Here is a 21,663-nt window from a genome sequence, read left to right on the forward strand (position 1 = left end):
TGAATCAAATATTTTCTATTTTGAATTCATTTTACTACTCATATCTTTGTCCTAATATTGTTTGACAATATTCAAAATCTACTAGTGCCACAGGTTTTTGTCCTTTTATTTCTGCCGCAAGAAGACCATGTTAGTTACATTCAATTCCTCAATAACTGTATTGGGAAGTATCCTAGTTCTAGTATTTAGTTTTGAAAGCAATGTATGATGATACAGTTTGTTCCAGTGAATGGATCGGACTGGTCCAAGCCCCTCAAGCCCACGTCCAAATGATCAAGCCCACCGGATAACCTGCAAACAAGTTCAACGGGAAACTGGGTAGTCCCCCAGTGAACCCTCCGACGAGCAAGTTAGGAAGAGAAGTAGAATGCAGAGGGAGAGATTAGAGATAGAAAAGCTTAACCCTCTTCTTGTCTTCAACGTTTGCTTATATCCTTTGGTAATCATGTCGCTGTCCCTTCCAACCTGCCCTCCTCGTCGAAAGTCTATGCTGTACCTTACCTTGTTCAGGGTAAAGGGGTCCTGTTCCGACGGAGAGGTGTTGTCGTAATAAATGCTGTGATGGGCTGCATTAATAGTGATGTGCAGTGGTAATAACTTTGCAAATCTTTATCTGCTGATGTGGCTCGTCCTTCACCTGCCATGTGTCTGAGTGTCATTGGCTCTTTATGCCATGTTGGATTCCAGCTGTCCTGGACCTCACCAGCTGGGTTATGTATTGGGCTCCAAGTGATGGGCTTGGGTTGTTCATAGTGATTCATGGCCTTTATGAGCTTATACACGTCAATGTATAAGGTTATATGACATTCTTGTGATAGTTTTGTTTATAGTCTTTTTCTTTTTTTTTTTTGGTTAAATTACTTCAATAATTTCATAGGCCGTGTTTGGTGTAGCTTTGGAATCCTAGTTCCACCCTCATACGCGAAGTCTCTGTTTGAATGGAGTTTTCAAAAACTAATTCTAACCTCACATTTCAACATCACAACATGTTTGGTACAACTCTTCTTAGTGAGTTTTCAATTTTTTTAGATTTACCAGGTCGTCCGCACAGTCGACCGGCCGGTTGACCAGAACAGTACATTATTTATTTATTTATGTATGTATTTTTGCAATTTGCCAATTACCTGTTATTTGGGGGAAAAAAATTTTGTTTTGATATTTTTTAAATATAAAAATTATTTTTTTCAGACCAAAATGAGAAATTATTTTTTTGAATTGAATTTTGAAAAGAGTGTGGTTTTGAGTTTTGAATAAAATTTTGAATAGAGTTTTGAGTTGTGTGTTTGGTTATGAGTTATAAGTTTTTAAATTAAGTTTTGAAAACTCTTTTCAAAACTCATAACCAAACAAATTTTTTCTTTTCATATGTCACATCAAAAATTCAAAACTCAATTTAAAAATATTTTCAAAACTCATAACTAAACAAATTTTCTCTTTTCAAATCATAATTCCAAAACTCACAAATTTAAAATACAACTCTATTCTCAAATCATAATTTTAAAACTCTACCAAAGGCAACCATACTTTTTACAAGAAATAATTTAATATATGACAATTTGTGCTGGTTAAAACGTGCTACTCAGCTGAAGACCATGGTGGCTGGAGAATGTTGGACATTTGGTTGGACTAAACTAAGACAACACCTAAACTTCGCAGATTGAGAAGTGGAAATGTTGTAGAAATTTTTTTGATTTCTGTTGTTGCACATTCAAATAAAAGCTTCATCCACTTTTATTTTTTATTTTTTTGGATTTAAATATTTGTTTTTGAAAGAGTACTGATTAATTTCTGGTTGATATTTGTTATTTTTTGTGAAATATAACATATTGGATGTATTACATAAAATTCGAAATATTAACTATTTATCAGGAATTCACCTTTTTGGTCACTTACGACAAGGAAAAATAAATAAATAAATAAATAAATTTTTTGGCCATTTGATATATAAGAATCTTTGGGGAAATGTTGTTAGTGCGGTTTAAAGTCGATATTTTGATGGGACAACAAAGATTCATCCCACTAAAAATATCACTACTAATAGTACTAATGCATTAAAAAAGTAAAAAATAAAAATAAAAAATACAACTCCAAGACCAAAACATCACATCATTAATGGCAGGACCCACTGCCACCTAATTAGTGGGAGCACTAATTAGTGCTCCCAAGCATTTTTCTTTGATGGGATGGTCAGGTAGCCTACTTTTATTCCAATTTGAAGTTGCTATCGGGATGATTTTACTTTGGTTGGGGGATTTGATGAGCGATTTGAAAAGGGAAAGGGAAAAGTTATGTGAAATGTGAATAAAATATACTTACATTTCACCTATTTTCACACACTTTTTCCCTTTCCCTTTCTAAATTCCTTCCCAAATCCCCTAACCAAACACAATTCTTACTTTCTCATGACCTGGGGCCATAATGGAATAGTTGATTTTTATGTGTGAAAAAAAAAAAAAAAAAAACCAAAAAAACCAAAAACTGACTATCGAAAAGTTAGGATAAGGGTGCTTTTAAATTCTGTTTTTTGATTTTCAGTTGCACCAGACAACTCCTAGGTTTGCTTCTTCCTAAAGTTTGGTTTGCTTTGTAATTTGTTGTATAGTGTTATGCATCTAAAGCTGAATCAGACATGCTTGTAACTTCCATGACAATATACCATACACTTGAGAGCTGCCTAGATATGCCATAATAAAACTGCCTGTTCTGTGTTCTTCGAAAAACAGATCAGAATATCATGGAAGCTTTCTCATGCAAGACCATATTGAAGTTTCTTGAATATGGATTTTGTGTGAATTTTAGATGAATTTATACACATAATTTGACTAGAAAACCTGTAATACTCAAACTGATTGTGCTTTTATACTCTTTAGATGTGCGTCCAAATTGTCATACATATCGAGTAGCTAGCAAAGGAGTCTCATCAATTACAGATCATATTGCATTTTAGTTAATAGTACAAATATCAGTTAATTCTGAGTTTTGAAGGGCTTGTATGTCTTGAGAGCTACCGCTAGTCCCTGAATTGATCCAATAGCAGCTACTAGCGATATGACAAGGCAAGCCCAACTGAGGATTTTCAGCCAAATCCATGTGAATGAAAACCTGGGTATTTTTGACTGTGCAATGTGCATCTCTATGGGGAAATACACAGTCAATGGATAGAACGACGCTGCTCCGATCAAGCCCAGAAAGTCGTTGAAGAAAGGGAATATCATGGCTAGCACTGCTGTCAATATTACGTAGGTTGTTCGCCACACCAATCTGAAGAGGTTGATGTAATAGGCACCCCAAAATGGGATTTTTACGGCATACTCACTTGTTATGAATTTGCGATCTGGCCAGCGCTTGTGACAACGGCTCTCTACGAATGCGAATATTGGTTGGCAAAAAACCTGCAGGTGTGGCAATCGTGTATGTCATGGTGGATTTGTCATTAAATTTTTTGTTCCCAAATGCATTTCTAGGATTGTCATGGTGCCTTGGAATTTTCATGTTACGAAGTTTATATTATATACAAAGGGCTACTGATTCGATGGTTAAAACTTGACTTACTAATTTTGAAATTGTGGATTTGAAGTTAAGAGTAACCATTTTGTGCAAATTATGTTGAGACTAGGTCTGTACCTAATCTATACCGTTCCAGACCCCAACTAAATGGAAATTACATGCAGTTATTTCATATTTTATTTTCTTAATCATATGATTGGGAGTATATTGAGAACACATGGTTGGCATTGTGAATGCATGTTGCCGAAGCATGCCAGAAGTGTGCATTGTAAATAAATAAATATTAAATACAACGGTGATATTATTCTATCTGGTGAGATATTACAAACGAAATTAAATTGACTGATAGATATGAGAATGACCCATGGCCCTAGGTGGCCTTGAACTTGGATTTGCCAGCCTTGCAGGGATTTGGGAACAAGAGATTTTGGGGCTTTATTCATTTTGAATTTACAAGTTAGTTACAAATACTTTATTTTAGCTATTAATTACTTAAATATTATTTTACCTCTTAATTTTAAATTTGTACATTTAAATCTTAAATCATAAGAAAATAGTATAAGTGTACTCTTTCTGAAAGATGTGAAAGTAATATAACTTTATAGTTGATTTGTTTAAATTCAATTCAAATCAAATGTAGGCAGGATATTAGTGTAATTAATCGAAATTTATACGTTACATACCTGGTAGGCACCGATTAGGTGAACAGCAATGCAAACATTAGCAAAGTCGATTAGCCAGAAAGGCTCATAGAAACCGAACCCAGTGAGGAAATTTCCAGGTGCATTGTTTCCAAAAGCAGCATAGCCAAGACAACCGCAAGAGGCGTAGAAGAGGGTGGTTGTTGAAACTCCCACTAGTGAAGCTTTCTTCATCACTCTGTTCTCCGGAGGGTGTGATTTTAGTGTGTCCTGCGAATACAAATTTATTATGAAATCATGTCATTACGTTGATCAAATTAACATAATTTTTCATAAATGATCTATGCACTATGACTTATGAGATGAGTATAGTTCAAATCAACAAAACATGGATCTTGATGAGCCTTAACATCCCTTGGTCCAGTCCCTTGTGGGATTGGAGACATGCGGTCTAGATAATCAATCATTTTGCTCTCTCTGCTTCTTGTTTTCCATCAATTGATTCTAAATTTCGGCTTAGCATTCTCTCTTCTAAAAAAAATTCTTTCTTTATGTCCCGCTATCCACAAGAAAAATGATTGGGAGCTCTAATAATAAAGGAGCTCTAATGAGTTCTAGATCCCACTGCGATGTGATATTTTGGCTTTGGCTTTGACTTTATTCTATTTTTATTTTTTATTTTTTGTCACATCATTAGAGCTCAATTAGAGTTTCAAAATTAGAGGGATGTATCATTACTCTATTCACAATCATAAATCTGTTTTCTATAAATAAAAAAATTAGATCATGAATCAATGGAGGCATGAGATTTTCTATCTTTAATTTTTAATTATTTTTTTTTTTGACCCTTTGACTCGATGTACTCTTAACAATTAGATCATGTCTCAAGATTATTATATCATAGAATGACTAAGAGTATATTCAAACAAGGTATATAAAAAAATTCGAAAAAACTGACCAAACTGATTGAATTGAACCAAACCAGTCGTATTTCTTAGATTTTTTTAACAAGAATTGATTTGTGCCATTTTTTTAATTTTATTTTTTTTGATTTTCGATTCAGTATCGATTTAAGCACTTTATACGCCTAATTAAACCGAAACCAATCGGTTCAACATAAATTATATTTATAATATATATAATTTAATAATATAATTATATTAATGAGTATAATAAATTATTAATATCAATTAATTATCCTTATCATTCCTATTACCTACGTCATGATACCCTTATTATATATAATCTTTAACTCTTTACTCACTATTCTTGAATCTTTAGTATTTATTATTATTATTTTTTATTTGTATTTTTGTTAATATAGAAATTGTAAAGTATTTATTAAATTGATGAATTTGATATATTTGAAATGGTTGATAAATGGCAAATTCAATATTTTTATATAAACAAGTGACTACACGAAAAATAACTTAAATTTGAAAAATCCTAAATCGATTAAATTGTAATAAACCGAACTGTTTCAATTGGTATGATTCAGTACGGTTTGATGGAAAAAATGGTCTATATCGGTGCTAAAAATGATAAAACTGACATTATCGGTTTGGTGACAAATTTTACCTTGCCGACCGTACAGAACTGATTACATTCCTAAAACAGATAAACACATAAATTTGAAAACAAAAGGGTAAATCTTTGGTCATGCATGAAACAAGGAATAAACACCTTCTTGGGGTAGAGAATTTTGTGTCCTAAGTTTCTAACCCTCTGGATCACCTATTTTTGATGTCTTTCCTAACTATTGTTGTACATGAAAGTGGGTTCGATTTTGCAAGTTTATCCTAGGCCAAGATAGAGTATTTTGGATTTTTGTTTTTCTTTTTGATACAAATGGTGGGAGAGAAATAAGAGAGAGAGAGAAGATGCATCATGAAAGCAGTGGAATACGTGAGCATCTTATCTACCAGATCAATGATTAATATCATTTTGGAACTTGTCTTGAGTGGAGCCTAGTTTGTGTAGGGTCGGCCCTTAGTTTTGGTGACCTTAGGCTAACTCTAGAAACAAGACCTCTATACTTATTAAAATAAATTATTAGTAAAATGATATGTATGCATATTTTTTTTATTTATTAATATTCACACAAAGTTTGCTTGCATATATATATATATACATATATATATGTGTGTGTATTCATTAAAATTATGTATCCAAATTTACTTATATAGATTAAGATAAAAACACATCATTACAAGTCAAAAATATTTTTTTTAAAAAAAATGACTTTGTTGCTTTAGAACTCAAAAAGATTAAAAAGAAAAAGAAAAAGTCTTATTTTAAATTTTTCAAGAAAAATTAAAAATATAATACGAAACAAAAATTAAATCAAAATATCACATAAATATTACTCTTCTCACATTCTTAAATGTAAAATTACTAATTAAATTTGCAAAATCTAACTTATGTACTACATATTTTTCAATAAATAACATAATTAATTTATTCAACTTTTATTGTGATAACAAATTTATTCAACATTCCCTATGATATGGCTGAGTGAATATAAAATTTAATTAATTTTAACCTTAAAATTTTATTTATAGACATTTGTAATTGCCAAAGTCAACAATATTTATATAAACAATCGATACATTTGACAAACAATCACTTGTTACATTTAAATTATTCACCACTTCATTGTTTTTTTTAATTATTTCGATAAAATTTTAGAAGATTAAACTTGAAATGAAACTTCCAACTTGCTAAGTAGAATTTGGGCCACTCACGCATATGTGGGCTCAAATGTAACGCTAATAGTTCAATGTCATTTCGGCAATCAGTTATGAATGGATTGCACCAAAACAACAAAGATCAGACGACTAGTCTAGTGATAAAAAAAGGGTTTGTTTCACAAATAGTAGATCTGTATATTTTAAGTTTGAGAGATGTTACATTTCCTAATTGAGATCCCTAATTCCATTCCTAATCACGTTGTTAAGACTCATGTGAAGTGGTTCTATACTCATCTCTCGTTCATCTTTTTTTTTTTTCTTTTGAACATAAGAAGCATTGCAAATAGAGAACCCAAAACAGAGGCAAACATAACCAGAAGAAAACTAATAAAAGCAAAAAAAAAAAAGAAAAGAGGAGCCTAAACTACGAATCTCTTAAAAGCACATCAAGCTCTATTGGAGGGTTGGCAACCCAATAAATAAGAAGGCGGCTGTGGAGAGAGTCTTGGGCCACCCAGTGAGCAGCTTTGTTAGCTGTTCTTGGCCTCCAATTGAAGGAAAAGCGCTCGTGAGCTGCCATGCGCTTAATATCAATGAAAATTGCACCACACTACCAAGGCGGGACTGCTTCAGAGACACAAAGGTGAATAACAACTTGGTTATCTCCGTCAATTTCTACTGAACTGAAATTGCAACCATGTGCTAGTTGGCATGCACTTCTACATGCTAAGGCTTCACCCCGCAAAGAAGCACCAAGGATCTTCTAGAGTGAAATTTTCCTAAAGTTTCCTAGAGTACTACATTGTGTGGTTGAGATTTACTGGCAAGTCATATCAGAAAAATTGATGTGACTTGTCAGTAAATCTCAACCACACAATGTAGCACTCTAGGAAACTTCAGGAAAAAATCACTCTAGAGGATCCTTGCTCGCAAAGAAGAAGAGCTTTTCTAGCTTTTGGTAAGACCATCAACCAACCTGCCTCTTGCATCCCTCACGAGAACTACAGTAGAAGCAACCTAGGTCCCTTTCTGAAAAGTCACATCAAAGTTAATTTTAAGAGCACCAGATCTGAAGCCTTGCCGCCAATTCACTCTATAACGTTTCTGGTTTAAATCCGACCCATTTGACTTTTGGATTCAGGTTTCTTTTCTTTATATAGTTGTTCTTGTCTTGTTTCCCACTAATTCTCCTTGAGTTTGGCTTTTGGGATGTGTTGATCACATTTGGAACAGGTTGGTAGCTTGTTTTTAAACTTTTGTTGCTTAGATTTTTGTTCCTTCGCTCGAGCGGTCTTTGTGAACCTCCAGTACTTTTGCAGGTTTGTAAAACTATTGGGACTTGAGCGACGGTCTTCTGTCTGTAAAAATACTAGGAGTTTGTATTCTGTGCTCGAGCAACACTTCTTGTGCTCGAACGGAACAACTTATTGCATCTGGTTGCTCGAGCGACACATCTTGTGCTTGAGTGAACTGTGTATATCAGTTCGTAAAATCACTTTTCTAAGTCACTTTTTCACCCATCTCTCTCTCTCTCTCTCTCTCTAAACATTTCAATATCTTATTTTCTCTCACTCCCTCTCTAAAACTCACCTATTTCCCTTAAATACGCCTAGATTCGTTGGTCTTTTCACCCGTGTGCCTTTGTTAAAAAGATGCAGGCTTTGTTCTAAATGGAGCAAAGTTGGTTTTTGGCATCTTTGGGTTTCCCTCACTCTCTTTCTCTCTCTCTCTCTCTCGTGTTCTAGCTTGAGGTAGGGATACTTTCTATACTTTTTATGAGTTTGAACTTAGTTATTTGTTATTTGTAAGCCATGTTGAGATTTTTGAAAGATTTGGAACAATCTAGGGTTTGGGTAAAAATCAAAAGAGGGGTTTTTCAAATGGATTCTTGAGAATGATTTTTATGTGAAAGATAATGTTGAGTTAGGAATAAATTATTGATTTTGAATGTTGGGATTGATTTTGGGAGAAAAAGAGATTTTGTCTTAAATGTCTCAAATATTAATCTTGTATAAATTTTGTGATTGATATTGGAATTGTGAAATTGAGATGATGCTGATGAGTATGATGGAGTTAGATATGTATTATCACTCACCACTTGAAAATTTAAAAAGTTTATCTTTATTGATAATTGTTTATTTGTTGAGAAATATCTATTTTGGGCTATTGGTAGAGGATAACTATGAGTGTTATAGAAATTACATGTGAATTAGGAGAATTGAAACTATTTTTTCATTCATTGCATTGATCATTATCTCACATTTATACATTGAAAATGTTACTGTTTTGAGAAAATGGGTGAATCTAGGAAATGAATTATTGTTACATCAATTAGGTTGGCTTGTGTGTCCTGAGTGAAAGTCCCAAAAATCGCGCGTATACATAAGTGCCCATTTACGGTTTCCTCCGTACAAAATTTCTAGAAAAGGTTGTATTGTTTTGAAATTCTCAGAGTGTGATTCACTACCTTATTTTCTATTGAAATAGAAATGATTTATGAATTGAGACATTAACTTGGCATTGTATAGTTTTGGAAAGAGATATAAAAAGATGTTTTGGCACGAGTATTGCATATGCATTCACTTTATAGCTTTGTTAAAGTCCATATACTGTGTTGGATTATTTTTACTAGACTTTGGCACACTCTACGTAGAAAAAACATTTCAAGTGCTGATGATATACATCCGCCAAGGTAATAGCTTGGGAGGACTTGAAGCGACAACTTCTTTTTTTGTATTTATTGTATTTATTTTGTACAAGCCAAGAGCTTAAACTGTATTGGACTTAAGTCCACTTTTGTTGTAACCAAAAACTATCTTGGAAAGTTTTAAGCCTTTAGGGCATTTATTTATTTATTTTACTTTCATATCTTATCTCTTGTTGTACATATGCTATAGATTCAGGGTTAGACTTATGAATTTATATCTGCATATGTCACCTCTTATACAAGCTATTGAGATAAATAAAAGATAATTATTTCATCACGTGTTGTTATGTGATCGATATTGTAGATGGTTTATAGCATTTATTTCGAGGCGTTACACACCCTCAAAGGATTCTATCCAAAACCTGAGAATGTAACTCCTCCTTAGACTCGAAAACAGAGTCAAATTCCTCTTTCACCGCTCGAGCTCTATGTAAAGTCGAGGAGGGCTCTATCGGATGATGATTGAAGACAAAACTGTAATGACCCCAAAACATGTGTCATATTTATCAGTAATTAATTATGTGTTTATGCGAATTAATTGAAGAATATCTGTTTGAATTAGAAGAATATCTGTTGAGATGAGAACTTTGGGACTGAAATTGATGACCGTAATGGGTTCAGAAAACAAAATTGAGCGCGTCTATGAGATACCGGGAATTAGTAGAACCATTTGGGAAAATAAATTGAGGACTGAATTTCGTCTGAATCGCTAAGTCATGTTTGGCTCAAGATTATGGCACAATTCTAGTTTTTTTTGTGTGATATATCTATACATAGATAAGGATGTTGACTCTTTGACTCAAAAAGAAGAAAAGAAAAATCTAGAAAGAGAGAGAGAGAGAGAAGAATTCGTGAGAAAGGGGAAGAAGGGAAAAAAAAGGAGAATCAAGCTACAACTTCTCCAATTAAGTGCTTAAGGTAAGAATTTCTTCTCTACTTTCTTGAAATAAGGTTGAATCATCAATGATCTCGTGTTAAATAAGAGGATTGAAAGGAGAAATATGTTTAATTTGAGCATGTATGGCATGAATAGATGATTTATGTTTATATTTGGCATTCTTGAGGAAGAACCTCCATGGATATGAAGAAATGAAGCTTTTACATGAATAGTTATGATTCTTCACCTCAATTCATGGTTTGATCTTGTAAATGATGCATTTGGGTTTGTTTAGAAGCTATAATGTGTAATTCAAGTTGTGTTTCAAGTGTTTTGAGACTTGGGTTTCATCGTGTTGAAGTGGTTTTGCAAAAAAAAAAGGAAAGATTCAAGCTTTGGAAGATTTCAGAATTTCGGATTTTTGCATGGTCCGCTCGAGCGGAGGGATTCCCGCTCGAGCGTGAAAATCAGCCTCCCAGCAGTTTTGGGACTTTTTACAGTACGCTCGAGCGGCCAAAGTGGCGCTCGAGCGGGAAGGGTTTTTTCAAGAAAATTTTGGGGAAGTTGCAGACTTGATTTTAACATGTTATTGCATCATTTATCATCTTATAAACATGAAATTTCATAAGGAAAGGATAGTATGGCATGAACACTTGCTTCTATGATAATGTGTATTGAAGAAATGTGTTATAATGTTGATAATTGCAGGTCAAGAGGCGAAGACCGTGCAACCGGTTTTGGAAACCCTCTGTGAGTAACATTTCTGTAAAGATATGTTATTATGAACTATGTTTTAAATGTATTACGTTATGCTATGCTTTGAAATGAGAATGTTTTCCGTGAATGAATGTCCTGATTTGCGAATCTAGTATGGCATCCATAGATAGTTGGGTCATGGGGGCGGGAACATGCAGGCCCATGCGTCATGAGTCATGGGGAACGGCATGGAAGGACAAGCCCATGACTAGTTACGAGATCTCGTAGACTGTTGACTGATAGACTGTTATGAAAGGTTCTGTGGAGTATGCCATTACGTATGTTCTTATGATGACTGATGACTGATATATGTTTATGATTGATTTATTATAGATTTATGAAAATGTCGGACTTCGTTCACTAACCTCTTTACTGTTATGTTACTTGCTGAGCTCTAGCTCATTGTTTGTAATTATGTATTATAGGTGACCATTCTGGAAGTCAAGCCTAGGCGGGTTCTCGAGCCGAGCCGCTGTTTTGAAGCCTAACAAGTGTTTTGTGTGCTCCGAGCCGGGGCTAGGCCTGGAAGGCCGTTAGGAAGCTTAGTTTTGGTTGTGCATATGGCGTGAGCTTATGTTTTGTACTTGAATTTTGATTATATGTGATGTAATGTAGTGGGTAAATTAACATTTTTGGCATGTAATGTATGTTCATATAAATGCACAGCTCTTTGGACTATTAGTGGTTATTGTTTTCGCTTCCGCGAGCCCCTTTTATTTATGTTTTGTATAGCAAGGCCTGTGGTAATCTAGGATTACTGGCCGGTCTCGTTGCCAAACTTCTAGGGGCGAGTTTGGGGCGTGACAAAAACTATTGCGATCCTTCCATATACACCACCCAATCCAAACAACATAGTTAAAAAAAACTATCCCATTCGTGAGCTAATGGAAATTGCTCTAATAATTTGCAAGACCACTTCAAGACAGAATATCCTTCCACAAAAACGAAACCCCCCCTAACTCCATTGCCAAGGGACTCCATCTACCATCAAACTAACCATACTTGCAACATAGCACTTGTTTCCATAATGCTTTATCCTCAAAGCCATACTTCCAGCACCATTTCATTAGCAAACACTCATTGAACTCACTGAGCTTCCTCACACCAAGCCGACATTTGCTTTTATTTTTGCACACCTCCTCCCACTTTAAAAGGTGCATTTTCTCTTCACCTCATCACCACCCCACAGAAAAGTGGATTGTATTCTATCTAACAGTTTGGCAATACCCATTGGCATCTTAAATATAGACACAAAATATATAGGAAAACCTGATAATACAGACTTAATTAGGGTAAGTCTACCTGCAAATGATAAGCATTTCCTCTTCCATAAAGCTAGTTTCTTCTTAAATTTATCAACCAATGGCTGCCACATTCTCGTACTCCTTGGATTTGCACCTAAAGGCAAACCTAAATAATTCAAAGGCAACTTTTGAGTTAAAACAATTCAACTTTTTGGCAAAGGCCTTCACCAAATCATCCTCAACACCAATTCCATAAACTTTACTTTTATGAAAATTAATCTTCAACCCAGACATTATTTCAAAACGTCTCAAAATTCTCTTTATTGTAATGATTTCCTCCCAATTTGCTTCACAAAAAATAATTGTGTCATCCGCGAACTAAAGATGAGACAACTTTAGTTCACTATGACCCACAACAGTTCCTTTGATCAGCCTATATCTTTTTCTCTTTCCATTAAAATGTTCAGAGTAGTGCATATTAATTGACTAAATTAAAAAATTAATAAATTTTATCAATCCATTTTTCATAATCTTAGAACAATCTAAGCATGAGATATGATATACAATTTGTAATTTTTTGGTGAATACAATTCGAAAGGATTGATAATGCCATGATTATTAATAGTCCTAGTAAAGGTAATCTAATCCAATTTATCTAACAAACATGTCATTTTAGCCTTATTAAAGAGGATCTTAGTATGATTTGTTCTAAAAATTAAAGTGTACCTTACAAGGTTTAGGTTTTCAGATTTGCCTAACTAGCCAATTCAGACAATTAGTTTGGCCCAGTGGTCTTATAACCACACCATAGGGTGTGGTGAGGGAAAAGTCAGGAGTTCAAATTGATATTGAGTAGCGATGACCCTTTAGTTATTATTAACAAACTAACCTCTATAAAAAAGTAAAAAATAAAAAAAAAATATAAATGGCCGGTTGGACCAAACAGTTTCGTGCTTATCATCAGATGGATGTTACCCACAAAAATAGAAAAGGGTGGTGGGCTCTCACTTCGTTGTGAGAAGGCCTAATTCATTAAGTGGCCAAAATCTCTGAAGGCTTGTGGTCCATAAATTCCAACGGTCCATAACGAATCACTGAAATGTATCTCTCTGTAATCTGTATGGACACTAAACTCTTGTAAAAGGAAAAAAGAAAGAGAAGAACAAAACTATATTTGGTCATAAATGGCCTTCATTTGGATTAGACCTAGTGGACAAGAGTCCGCTAATTATTTGGTTCTTATTGCAAGTAAAGCGCATGGAGACACCCTCTGGACCAAACATATTTTGTCACTTTCGGTAGGTATATGCATAATACGACAGGGCTCTCAGTTTCAATCTGATCCTAGTCGGAAGAGGATCATTTTTAACACTTTCTTCTTTAATTATTATTTAGCACTTGATTTAAATGGTTAGTTGTTTGGATGATGGAGAAAACTAAGTCACTTAACAAGTCCAACAACTAGTCATTTGAATCAATTACTGAATAATGACTAGAGGAAGAGGGTAGTGGAGAGAAACTGAATCTTTAATACTCACTATGCCACTCATTATAATCACCAAACAATGTCTCTTGTTTCTAAAAGTGGTCATACATACATGGATACATACATGATATGTTGCAGATAGATACAGAAGCTGAAGGAGGAGCTTGCCTGTATCTCGATGAGAACAGTGGAGTAAGCATAAGCAAATGCTATGTCTCCAATGGCTTGGAAGCTTCTCCAAACCTTTTCTGATGCTGACACGTCTACCCCTACTGTCACTCCTGTTAGGCTTGTCCTTGCATGTGCACCTCCTTCCCCCATAGTCATGCATTCACCACGCCATATCACATTAACCAATCATTAATCACAACAACTCATATACAAAGCAAATATTTAAACAACAATAACAAAAATAATTGGAAAAATAGTAATATGAGAAGGGTCATCTCATGTTAATGCTAAAGATAGCCGCAATTTAAACTTGGCATAATTTGGACTTGATTTTAAATATCTACATGATGGGTTTTTCCTTTTTTTTTTTTTTTTGGGGGGGGGGGTATTTTATTTCATATTTTTGACATTTATATATTTCGGTATATTAGATGGAATAAAAATAATATATATTGTTTGATTTTCGATATGTATTAGTCTATAATTGATTTACAATTGATATGATCAGTGTAAGTGTAAATATGACTGGTTCAACTACTATAAAATTAAAAAAATAAAAATTGATTTGATTTTATATTCCAAATATTATAATCCTACGACCGATCGATGTTGATACATCTTCTCATATCAATATTTAAAATTAAGTTAGATCATACCAAAATAAATGTAATTGACATAATCTATTCAAGTTTCTACAAAAAATTTTTAGCTCTACTTGTTATATGTTAGTGTCTCTCTCTCTCTCTCTCTTCCTTACCTGCTACTTTAGCAATGGAGAGTCCAACACCAATGGAAGAATAAGCGAAGGACATGACAGCTGCGAGAATAGAGAGCCATGAGAGCTTGTGAAAATTTGGTATTTGACTGAGAATGATCTGAATGATGGCAAATATGATCATGAAGGGATAGTTTGATGTTGAACACTTCACATGATGACCATATTTGTGGAAACAATTTGACCTATTCACTGCCCTGATTCACGATGTAATAAGAAACACATAACAGGTAAATTATTTTTTTGACAACCTGAACTTTAATAAATAATAAAAGGAAAAAGAAAATCACAAAATCTCACATATTTTTCCCATATTAGGTGGGTTATACCTTTTTGTGATTCCATACTCACATGAGAGGGTTGAATTTGATTATGTGACTAGTCCTATGCAAGCAGAAGAAATTTTTTTTATTTGAACTTTTCAACTTTCATAACTACAAGAAATTAAAGTTTTAGAAACAAGAATTTAGAGATAAAATTACTTTTTACAGGCAAAATATTTTTGTCATCAAAAGTGCTATTATTTTAATTTTAGTTACAAAATTAGACATTTAGTGATGAATTACTGACCTTTTAGGACCAAAAATTTTGTCTAAAAAATAAACCTTTTTGGGACTAAGTTATTTTGTCCCTAAAAATGTATTTATTAGTGACATTTCCAAAATTGTCCCTAAAAGCCCATTTTTTGATTTTTTTTGGACGACTTTTTAGCGACTATCCTTGCAACAATTGAAATTAGTCTCTAAATATTTTTTACAACAAAATTTATACTTTTAGAGACAAAAAAAAGCTTGATCTTTAAAACTCTGATATGTTGTAGTGAATAAATCAACACACTCCACTTCATCAATGGTTGTGATGAAATTCTAAATCTATTAAGGCCACAGCTTCTCCCCAGTTCGAAATTCGGCTGGATGGTGTTGTTAGACCGTGGTGGGCTCGATTTCGAACTTATCTTTGATAATTCAAACCATTCAATATGTAGAGTTTATCGAGTACATCATTTTTATAAAAAATTACGTTGATCGAATATCGATAATCATTTGAAAATCAAACTTATCTTACCTTTAAATGAAAAACAAACTTATCTGGAATTGTCAGTGAAATTCACTCTCATCTCATTTCTCTCATTCCGACTATTATTTGCTTAATTTAATCTATATGATTAACTCAATTAGAATGCATTTGATATAATATGATAATTTCAATAACTGGAATATATAAGTGGATTTATTTATTTATTTATTTTTGAATCATTATACACAAAAAGAGTGGATTCCATATGTATTATTATTATTATTATTATTATTATTATTATTATTAGGATTAATTAATTTATTCATAAACTACTGTTAAATTGTCTATTTAATCCATAAACTATCGATTGAGTTTATTAAATATTTCAAGTATATAAATCAAAATTTTATTAGGCTCTAAACTATCAATTGAATCTATCATCCCTAAAATATTTAATTCAAACATATTTGAAAAGATAAAATGCCAGCTTATAAATATTGTAAATTACTAAAAAACTCTACTTAGTTCAAATTTCATTATAGAAAAACTTTTAATTTCCATTATGTCTTTATAATGTGTTTTGTTAAATTGGTATAAGAGTTTGGTTTCTTAATCTTGCTAATAAAATTATTTAAGTATTAGATATACTGAAAAACTAAACTAAGATATTTTAAATAATAGCACTTCGCTACAAATTAAATAAGAATAAATAAGGGTGAATTACACTAATAGTCCATATAGTTTGGAGCTTGTATTACTTTGGTCCTTGACTTTTTAATTGTGACACATTTGACTCTGAATTTTGAATCTTGTTCCAAATAAAGACAATTAAAAATATCATTAGATTTTTCAAGGGTAAAATCGTCAATTTGATAAAATATAAACTAATTTGAAAAAAAATAAATTTCAAACAAATATTTTTGAATTTTTAAAAATTATTTCTACCCACTAAAAATAAAATTATATAAAATTGATAAATCTTTTAGACATTTATTTATTTTTTTTACCAAATTAATTTTTATTATGTGTTTGGATGATGATCATGTAAAATTAATTTTTAAAAATTAATCATGTAATTTTTATTAATTTTTATCAATTTTACATAATTTTATCATTGGTGGATAAAAATAATTTTAAAAAATTAGAAATATTTTTGTGACATTTATTTTTATCAAATTAGTTTATATTTTATTAAATTGATAATTTTGCCCTTGAAATTAAACTATGGTATCTTCAATCGTTCTTATTTGGAACAAGATTCAAAATTTAGAGTCAAACGTGTCACAATTGAAAAATTAGGGACCAAAATGATACGAGTCCCAAAATATAGGGACTATTAGTATAAGTTGCCCAATAAATAATACATTAATTATTAAAATAACTTAACAATTTTTTTTAAAGATAATCAATTAAAAATTATAGACGAAATTCGACATTTAATATTAGATTAAGGCAAGTAAGTGGCTATTGTAGAATACAAGCAAGAAAATAGTACACATAATTACCCTTCTCCTTATAAAGGAAATTCACTAGAAAAACAACCCGACAAAATAAAAATTTTAGGTTTTTTTGGAATATAATTTTAACTATATAGAATATTTTATTAATTTATAGTACTTATGGATTTATATTTTATTTTTGTATTCATTTTAGGAACTACATACATTTGAATTAGATATTTTCAGGATTTAATAGATTCAATCGATAGTTCAAGAACTTAAGTAAATTTTAATTTATATACTTTAAGGACTTTTTTTTAACTCAGTAGATAGTTTAGAAACTAAATAAATAATTTAAAAATAATTTAAGAATAGAAAGTGAAATAAACACTTGTTATTATTAACTAGTGAATGTAAATTATTTTGTTAGATTAGTACTATGAGTGATCTGAATTCTCACCTCTCCTATAAGAACCCGTGTTGCCTCTCATGACACAAAACAATGAGCTCACTTGTATTATTATTATTGTGGGTAAATAAATTGTCATTGAGTATTGAGTAATAAAAAAAAAATAAATGAATAATTAATTAATTATTACACAATTTATTAATGGACTGAACTACATGGATTTAATTAAAGGAGCACATAATAGTTTGTCGAGAGAACAGAAAAATATATCACTATGGTCCTGCTATAAAGGAGAGGACTTTTGTCTGGTCCACCCTTGTTGTTTAGAAGGTATTGTTGGGGTTTGTGAGGTATATCACAAGTTTTATTATGGCAATTCGAATTGTTCATTTTTTTAAATTTTGTGTATAAATTAATTATGAAAAAAATTAGATTGATAAGATAATTATAACTATATTATTTCATCATATATATTTGTCTTAAAAAAATAGACGATAAGTATAATTTTAAAAATAATTCATAATTTTTTTAATAAAATCACATAATTATAATTACTAAATTAATATAATTCTGTTTATGAATGATGTACAAATAACAAATAAAAAAATTAAATCATTGTATGGTATATCTGCACCCCCACAAAGCCTCCAACCCACACAGTGGACTGGAAAGAATTCTCCCCCAAAACTAATACAGACCCCACTCGAGGGTGACCCCCACTACCCCCACATACACGTTGGGGTCAACGAGAGGAGGATAAAAATATAAAAAAATTAGACTAATCAGCATTGGTGGGATCACCTCAGTGGGGGTCTCACTCATTTTTGAATTCTCTCCCAACTACAAATAAGACAATAAAAGACTAAATAAGAAGATTCAAAACCGAAAAGCAAATCCATTAAAATTATACTCACACCATACTAATAGATGCAGTTATTGTGTATCCAATTGTAACACCTATGAGATTACCATACTGAGCTATTCCACATAGCTTCACCTGGATACCTCCTGAGAAAAACACGAAAGACCCAAACCCATTAATATTTGAAATTTCCACCTTTACCCATATCATAGTTTCAACAACAATAAAACTAATCATAAAATTAATCACAAAAGATACATGGAAAAAAAAAAATATATATATATATATATAGCTACAAATATTAAACATTGGAGCTTGTCATTGAAGAAACTACTACACTTAGAAATTTTGCCCCCCATAATTCTAAATTGTAACTGTATTTTAGTGATCAATTATGTAATTAGTTTTTATTTATATATATATATATATATATGTATATATGCATATAAATTACTCTTTGCATAGAAACCAAAAAAAAATCCAGACGCAATCTTTATATGATTATGTGTTTCTAAGAGTCAGATCAGACATAATTTTCATATGATCAGTTTATTCGTTTCTAGACTTTTTCATTAATAAAATTATGGCATTGAATTTGAGAGGTGGGAAGGTGGGTTTTGTATAGTCAAAGAGAGAGAGAGAGAGAACAAAACTTGAGTGATAGTGAGAGTGAGAGTGAGAGTGAGAAATTTACCCAAGTGAGCTCTAACAACATCCATGTAAGTGTAGTTTCTGGTGCCGGTAACCGGGTCAGGAGACCTGTAACAGTCGGCGAGGAGAGTGGAAGTGAAGTATGTGATGAAAGAGAAGGCCATCAGAACTGCCGGTCCGGCTACCCAACCCAGCTGAGCTATAGCCCATGCCAGAGACAGCACTCCAGACCCAATCACAGCTGTTATTATATGTGCACTTGCAGTCACCACACTTCCTTCACAAACCAAAAATCAAAACCCAATTCGTAAACGAAGCCAAGTAGTAATATATTATTTGATGATATAAAACGGTGAAAAAAAAAAAAAAAAAAACCTTGTGATATATAGCAGTGTTTATTTATGATACCTGTTCGTTTGGGGCGACCGTCGTCATCGAAGTTCTTGCCAGTATCTGCATTTTCAAGGGACTCTTGGGCTTGTTCTATGAACATGCTCTTGTTCTGCGTCTCTCTAGCCATCTCTCTCTCTCTCTCTCTCTCTCTCTTTATATGAGGAGTGTTTGAAGTTGGGTTATGCTTATATAGGCACATACTAATTATTCCCACCGTCCCAAAATAATGATTTTACCTGTGGAATTTAATTTTTTTAATAGTACAATTATTATATTTTAGAAAAAATAATTTTTTAAAATTATCTTTTGATAGTAAATTTTTTTAGAAATATTAATGTCATAATTATACGTTTTATGTTACTAATGAATTTAAAAGAATGACAAAATAAAAAATTTATATTATTTTTATACTTGATCTATGAAAATAGACTAATATTTTGAGACAATAAAAAATAGAATAAGGAACTAATATTTTGAAACAGAGGAAATAGTATACCTGTATATGTGATGTACTGGTTTGTATTGAGATTGAGGCCAAAAGTATTTTAAAAATAAATGAAAATATTTTAAATGTGATTAAATTAGTAAGTGTTTGGCATACACTAAATTTATTTATTTATTTATTTTACATATATACACTTATTTAGATCATATCAATTAACATCTATTAACATCTTTTTTCTACTTTACTATTTACTTTATCTACATATTTTTTTATAAAAAATTAAAAAAAATACACTTATTTAAAAAATTCTAAATCCTATTTTGAAATTGACTAATGGTGTTTAGTCTTTCCCTTTTTCTAATCCGGTTTGTCCTAGATATAAATGGATTATACTGTGCAGTTTTTATTTTTATTTTTCGTTTACTTCAGGGCCATTTTGATAAGTCTACCGTTTCTCTCAAGTTCGAAATTAGATTAGACGGAACTATTGAGTCGTATTGGGACCGATTCTACGCTCATCTCACTGATTCAAATTGTTTTAATATATAGAACTTGTCGATTACATCATCTCTGCAAAAATCATATTGATCAGATATCTATAACTATTTGATCAATTTGCATTTGTTTCAACAGCAATTATGATTTTTCAAATAAATCACAAACACAAATGAAAAGCTGATCAAGTGATTATCGATATTCGATTAACGTGATTTTTTTTTGTTGAAAAAATGATGTACTCGACGAATTTTATACATCAACGGTTTAGATCATCGAGACATGCGTAGGATCGGGCCCACCATGGCCAAACAGTACCATCCAGTTTGTTTTCGGATTGAAAAGGAGTTTGACTCTTTTGATAATAATATGACTTGTTGAGAAGATTATTCTTTTAAAAAAAAAAATTGATTGAATATCGATAGTTACATGAGCAGATCACAAAATTATATAAAAGAAATAGAAGACAAGTATAATTCTAAAAATAGACCTTTTATGTTTTTTTGAATGTGATCCGATATGTGACACTCGGTGCTCAATTGATTTGATCTTTATTATAAATAATGTTCTCAATAAGACTTATAAAATGGGATGAAGGGTGGTTGTTGTACCATTGGCGTAGTAGTTATTGTTGTTCTGGTGATGGGGCACACTTCGGGTTGTACCTCGATAATTTGAATTTTCATTTTTTAGAGTATATCAAATAAAATATTTTTATAAAAAGTTAAATTGATTAGACATCGGTAGCATTATTATCAAATCAATTTTGTATTTAGTTTTATACTTAAAATTATACTTATCGTTTATTTTTACTAATACAAAATTGATTCGATCATAGTGTTATCGATATCCGATCAACTTGATTTTTTACAAGGATGTTCTACTTGACATACTCTAAAAAATAAATAATTTGGATTATCAAGGTACGAACTAAAATGGGCCCCATCGCTAGAACAGCAGTGGCTGCTGTACCATTGGCACAACAACCATCCTTCTTTTTTTATTTGATTAGCAAAGAAAATGAACTATATTGATGAAAACGAAAATTATTACATCAATAAAAGAAAAAAGAAGATGAGTGCAAAAAGTATCATAGCG

General features: G+C 31.9%; 1 protein-coding gene across 1 annotated transcript; it reads right to left on the reverse strand.

Moving 5' to 3' along the window:
- Nucleotides 1-2,837: 2,837 nt before the first annotated feature.
- LOC145792740 (amino acid permease 6-like) lies at nt 2,838-19,797 on the reverse strand. Its single transcript, XM_082874100.1, has 7 exons — nt 19,641-19,797; nt 19,276-19,509; nt 18,634-18,727; nt 14,837-15,051; nt 14,077-14,219; nt 4,191-4,418; nt 2,838-3,392 (listed from the first exon to the last, which is right to left on the reverse strand). Exons 1-7 carry the CDS (start codon nt 19,750-19,752, stop codon nt 2,967-2,969), a joined length of 1,452 nt encoding a protein of 483 aa, XP_082730226.1. The 5' UTR covers nt 19,753-19,797; the 3' UTR covers nt 2,838-2,966.
- Nucleotides 19,798-21,663: the final 1,866 nt, after the last annotated feature.

This window comes from Camellia sinensis, chromosome 6 (assembly GCF_055761805.1).
Source record: "Camellia sinensis isolate YWXY chromosome 6, ASM5576180v1, whole genome shotgun sequence".
NCBI classification, from domain to species: domain Eukaryota; kingdom Viridiplantae; phylum Streptophyta; class Magnoliopsida; order Ericales; family Theaceae; genus Camellia; species Camellia sinensis.

Excerpts from the sequence above, each read along its gene's own strand:
- LOC145792740 (XM_082874100.1), bottom strand. The coding sequence starts at position 19,752 with ATGGCTAGAGAGACGCAGAACAAGAGCATGTTCATAGAACAAGCCCAA. Across the intron at positions 19,510-19,640 it reads CGGTCGCCCCAAACGAACAG|GAAGTGTGGTGACTGCAAGT; the intron begins GTATCATAAATA and ends TGGTTTGTGAAG. Across the intron at positions 18,728-19,275 it reads TGTTGTTAGAGCTCACTTGG|GAGGTATCCAGGTGAAGCTA; the intron begins GTAAATTTCTCA and ends TGTTTTTCTCAG.